At 50.4% G+C, this 5,695-nt stretch overlaps 1 protein-coding gene and 1 pseudogene across 1 annotated transcript; both read left to right on the top strand.

The window, feature by feature from the left end:
• Positions 1-1,844: 1,844 nt before the first annotated feature.
• LOC144139835 (cullin-1-like) lies at positions 1,845-2,362 on the top strand. Its single transcript, XM_077672083.1, has 2 exons — positions 1,845-2,244; positions 2,358-2,362. Exons 1-2 carry the CDS (start codon positions 1,845-1,847, stop codon positions 2,360-2,362), a joined length of 405 nt encoding a protein of 134 aa, XP_077528209.1.
• Positions 2,363-3,112: 750 nt separating this feature from the next.
• LOC144139337 (cullin-1 pseudogene) lies at positions 3,113-4,583 on the top strand (annotated as a pseudogene).
• The last annotated feature ends 1,112 nt before the right edge of the window (positions 4,584-5,695 follow it).

Below are 5,695 nucleotides of genomic sequence, written 5' to 3'. Positions count from 1 at the left end.
GCCAATAAACACGCACCAGCTACATGGCCATAAGGCGCAAGTGGGGTACCGAATTTGGGGATTGGTACGTGCGTTGAAATACGCATTTAGTTGTTTTGAGTACGGACTAAAACAGTGCTCCCCGACTGTTTTTCTTGCGTGGCTCATGCCATTCCGGTCAAATTGATTTTTTTTTTTTTGTATTCCCGCTCCTGTCTAGTCTTACCATTCATACTAAACATTTCATTCCGATCTCTCGTGTTCGTCGTATCGAATTATATTCGCTCATTAAAGCAAACCCTTCTTGCCGAATCAACTTTAGTGGCTCTAAGGCTGGTGTCTTTGCCCGTACCGGCGGGGAGAATGGCTAGCTGAAAGCCGGCCGCTCGCAGGCGCCACTCGTACGCGGTGAAACTCTCCACTCCCCCCCCCCCCCCCCACCCCCTCCCCGTTCGCCTACCGGACTTCACTCCAATGTTCCATGCTGAGTTGATGGCAATATTCCTAGCACTTAAAAACTTACCTCCTCAGATATTAAATGCCGTTATTGTGTCCGATTCATAGGCTGTTTGCACCGCCTTGATATCCCCCCAAAATTCAGCTCTTCGCACATTTGGTTTTTTGGTTCCTTGCCGCTTAAAGAGAAATCCGCCTGATATGGGTCCGTGGTCATAAGGGATTATGGCTGAATGAAGAAGCGGATTCTTTAGCGCGGTCACCGCTAGACGGCCATCCGATCGCTGTCTGTCCATTTTCATGTATACTGGCCGGTGCACGCATACCTCGATATCAACGTTTGGCAAGGTGGCAGGAGGGTGTCATCACCTCCTTTGATGACTATGCCCCTTAGGCATATGCGCGGAACCCCCAATGTTGCGAATCCCAATGTTGTGAATCCCCGTGGTTGTGGGCGCAGTTCGCAAAAGGCAAAGGCAGTCATGGCGCGTACGCCATCGCAGCCTTTTGCTGGCCGTGAAAAACATGCCCCGGCAACATGTTGTCTTTCTCAGTCTACCACTGCGTCTGGTAAAGAGAAAAACCTAGGTCAAGTGGCTGGACAGTGTTGGTCTTGTCTTTGGTTTATTTGAAAGTTCCAAACTGAAAAATCAATTCGACAGCGCTGCACGCAAAGGGCATGAAGTGTTGAATCGGCGTGCAAATAGCGTCCCCATCCTGGGCTGTAGTTTTTGAAACGAGCAGTGAGTGTCTGTGTAATTCGCACTTAATGTCTAGGGCGTAAGTGCGTAACAGTCGACTGCTAAGGTTGCGTATTTAGGTTGTAACTGAGTCAGCCGATCGCTGATGCAGCCAGGTTGTTCAGCCCATTTACATCAAGACAGCGGCGCCCATAATCATAGTCGCCTACGCTTCGTCATCATCATCATCGAGCGCGGGTGCTTCCGTGAGCCGGCACCAGACATCCGCCGGCTCACGGAAGCACGACCTGGAAGCACCAGACACGCAGGCTCACGGAGGAGACGGCACCAGACATGCGCCGCAACCGGAACCTGATTTTTATTCTCTGCGCTCACCCTGCAAATGCAAGCACCCGCGGTAGACCATGATGGTGATTGAGCGTAGGCGATGTTTATGAAGGGTGCTGCTGTGGTAGTGATGATGATGCCGCTACAGGAGTCCAATTCCTTTTCATATTGAATGTATATACAGTTTTCTTTGCTGTTCAACCACGCTGCCTATATCTTCTAATCTCCGTGCCTCACCGCCATCAGCGCCGACTGGTGAGAGCGAAGGTTTTTTGTCGCCAAAAGACAAACCCCAAAAAAGGAAGTAGGCTTTACTGCGGGTATGCGCCATTTTTCTATGGGGGGTCATCATCACCATCGTAGTCAAAAGAAGCGGACGAGATGGCGGCCGGCGGCGACCCCGTTAAAGGGGAGGCTATTGCACCCTCCGAGCAAACCGAACCTGAAGAGATATGGGAAAGGTTGCTCGAGGGCATCCAGCAGGTGTACCACTGCAACCCAGCGGGCATGTCCAGAGGCCGGTACATGGAGCTGTACAACTGCGTGTTCAACTACGCCTCCAGCACGTCGTGGAACTCCATAAAAGCCAACGCAACCACAGGTACGCCCCCCGACCAGTCGTTGATGTTGAAGCTCTATGCGCGCATAGAAAACTTCCTCGAGAGCTACCTGGAGAGTATGAGCGCCGATGGAGAGTACCTAACGAACGAACCCTTCCTGCGCTTCTACGCGTACTCCTGGGAAAAGTACAAGTTTTCCAGCGCGGTCCTCGACGGAATCTGTACCTTCCTCAATCGAACTTGCCCCAGAAGAATGCGCCCCCTAAAAAAGAAGCCATGTTTCGATATATACGACTTGGCCTTAATATTGTGGAACCGTGTCTTCATTTTCCAGTTTAAGAACCAGCTAATCAACTCAGTGCTGAGGCTGATCGAAAAAGCGCGAAGCGGAGAGGAAATTGATGCCACGCTCGTCAGAGTCGTTCTTTCGTCGTACGTGGAAGTGGGTGTAGATAACGACGACCCAGCAGACAAGAAGCCTGGACTCAAGACTTACGAAACCGTTTTTCATAACAGCTTCCTAGAAGCCTCGTCGTGCTACTACGGAAGGGTAATTACAGAATATCTTGACAGGTATGGCGCATCAGAGTACGTAAAATGGGTGGACGTCTGTCTGCGGGAGGAGAAGCGGAGGGTGCAGCTTTATATGCATGAATCTACATTGAAGCCGCTTCTAGGGATCTGCGAAAAGGTTCTCATCGATGACCACCTGGAGGTCTTCTACGATGAATTCAATCATCTATTGAAATCCGACACGCAAAACAGAATTGGTCAATTGCTTAAGGTTCTGTCGCACTCCAAGTGCGGACTTGAACATCTGCAGGTACTCTTTGAAGAACATGTGCAGGCAGATGGCCAAGCGAGACTCGAGAGTATTGCCGACAAGGCGTTGCACAATCCGACGATGTACGTGTGCGCCTTGCTAGAGGTGCACAAAAAGTACTCAACGCTTGTTAGCTCTGAGTTCATAAATCCCTCCGGATTTATTACGTCTTTAGATAACGCATGCGGCAAGCTTGTTAACAGCAATGCTGTCACTAGTCTCGCCAACTCATCCGCCAAGTCTGCAGAGCTTCTCGCCAGATACTGCGGCGATCTACTGAACAAGACCACTAGAAACCCGCATGTGTCGGACATTGAAGATGGTCTCAATGAAGCGGCGATCCTGTTCAAGTACTTAGATGACAAGGACGTCTTCCAGAAGTTCTACGCCTGTATGCTGGCCAAGAGGCTAGTGAACCAAATGTCTGTAAGTGAAGACGCCGAGAGCTGCATGATCTCCAAGTTGAAGCAAGCCGGCGGCTTGGAATACACCTCGAATCTACAGCGTCTGTTACAGGATTTTAGCTTGAGTAAGAATTTGAATGCAGAGTTTAAAAATTTTGCCAAGCACTGCGCCGGGCCCATTGGACTGGACTTTACCGCAGTAGTTGTGACGTCCTGTGCGTGGCCGGTCAAGGAGCAGGCTACATGCAATGTTCCTCTCATGCTGCTACCCTGCTCGCAGTTATTCCGCGCATTTTATGGGGGCAGGTACAGTTCGCGGACGCTCACCTGGCTCCACAACGTTTCTTCGGGAGAACTGGCGACGAACTGCTTCAAGAACCCTCACGCGCTTCAAGCATCCATGTTCCAGATGGCCGTCCTGCTGCAGTACAACAGTGAGCTCTCCTTCAATGTATGGCAGCTCCAAGAAAACACCGGTATTGCTATGGATACCCTCATTTCGGTGTTGCAGTCGCTGCTCAAGTGCCGACTGCTAGTGCACGCGGAAGAAGGAACCGAAGACACTTCGTCGCAGGCCGCTTCGCAGCTACAGCCTGGCGCGGTGTTGTACCTGAACGAGAATTACAGCAACAAAAGGGTTCGTGTCAACATCAACGTGCCCATTAAGACCGAGGTTAGGGTCGAGCAGAAAACTGCCGACAAGAGTGCGCGCGACGACAGAAAGCTGTGCATACAAGCCACCATAGTGCGGATCATGAAGGCACGCAAGACTCTCAAGCATAAAGATCTGGTTGCCGAGGTGCTAAGCCAGCTGTCTCCGCGGTTCAAGCCTGAAGTCCTGGTGGTAAAAGCCTGCATAGACATTTTGTTGGACAAGGAGTACATTGAGAGAGCACCAGAAGGTGTGGACGTTTACAATTACGTCGCTTGAAAGACATCCGCGATAATTTGACTGTGGATTCCTATTTATAAATTGTCCTTCTGAACGAAAATTAAGAAAGATTGGAGATATCGAGCATTCGGCAGACTCGCAAGACGCCAAATGCGTTATTCGAAATAAAACATAGTGTTTAAAACTCGTCGTGCGTTCCTTATTTGACGTCAATAGATTGTATTGCATCAGAGATGATTTTCTTACATAGCTGCGGCTTCTGCTGCTTCGGCACCTCAGTGTCGCACTCCATACAGCAATGAAGTGTACATGCTTCCACAGAGGTATTTGATAAAGGCTGGATTGTGCAGTATGAAGAGAACGCTTGCTCTCTACGGTACTGTAAAAATGCCATAAAGTGTTTAAGATATAGTGAAAACCAGGGTGGTGCGGAGATTTTATATCGTGTCCTATAGCACTCGAAGAAAAAAGGGTGTGGTAGTTTCTCCCTTAAGGGTGAAACAGGAATGTATCATACATTGCTCCCTAAAAGGTAGAAAGATTCTCCCTTTAAGAGGGAGGAGCGCGTTTCTACCCCTAGGAGTGGAGGAAGATTTCCCCCTTTCGTGAGCTAATGGAGGAGCGTTCCTCCCCTGGCAGCGTCACCCAAGCAATGCTTGTTGCGATAAAGGCCTAGCGATCTGATCGGTTTGAGGATCGAGGAAGTACGATTAAGTAGGTTACTGCGGTTGTGTGCGCTCAAAATGCGCTAAAATAACCAAGAAATTACCTACCGAGCACCAGAACTGCGGTTAGCAAGCGATGTCGCCAATCGTATATGCGCGACTTGCATTTGTCTCGCTGCGCGCCCCGCCTACGCGTTCAGAGCGAACGCGCCGCCGTAAACACAGTAGAAGTCATACCGATTCTTTCAAAATGCCGCCTTTATTTCCGAAAGGCTCGTTACCCCGCCGTTCACCTCACACGAGATCACAAGCATCCAATGCGGCCGTTTGAGAACAACCAGTTGTTGTTAGTTGCCTTACCTTGCTACAACCGATGCATCAGAACGCGGATCGACTGCAATCGTAAATCTCATCGTAAAGGCAACGCAGACAACACGAAAAATGTGTCTGTCGCTGTCGCATCCTTGACAATGCTCGCCCTCTAGCGTGCTCGAAGGAAAGCAATCGTAAACGTTCACGGCCGGACTGGAGGAGCGTCAGGCGCTCACTTTCATCTCACTTTCATACGGCCTGCGCTTCGGGTATAGTTCCCACCTTTCAACGCCGCTAGTTCGTGGCGCTGCGGACCAACCCTCGCTAGGGTGCCTCGATGCGCGCCCGCTCCGCTGAGGGTGAGGACAACCGCGTCGTCTGCTAGCGCGACCGCCATTTTCTTGCATCCGCTAGGCGCGGGGCGCGCGTTTGCTGCGTGACGCGCCTCGATAGTGCTGGTCTCGCTAACAGTGTGGGCTTGATTTGGCTTTACTTTTGATATGCATTCTTTTTCTAGGGTAGATGAACAGAAGAGTAACATTTTGGTGAACGATTCTCTATTTTGAGGTGATTAGC

Source organism: Haemaphysalis longicornis, unplaced genomic scaffold (genome assembly GCF_048455015.1).
Source record: "Haemaphysalis longicornis isolate Haplotype H1 unplaced genomic scaffold, Haemaphysalis longicornis Haplotype H1 scaffold_5, whole genome shotgun sequence".
Taxonomy (NCBI): domain Eukaryota; kingdom Metazoa; phylum Arthropoda; class Arachnida; order Ixodida; family Ixodidae; genus Haemaphysalis; species Haemaphysalis longicornis.
Note: the sequence above shows the minus strand (reverse complement) of the source record. Positions and strands in the feature narration are given on the sequence as shown.

Bases quoted from the DNA above. Each gene is read 5' to 3' on its own strand.
- LOC144139835 (XM_077672083.1), top strand. From the start codon at position 1,845: ATGGCGGCCGGCGGCGACCCCGTTAAAGGGGAGGCTATTGCACCCTCC.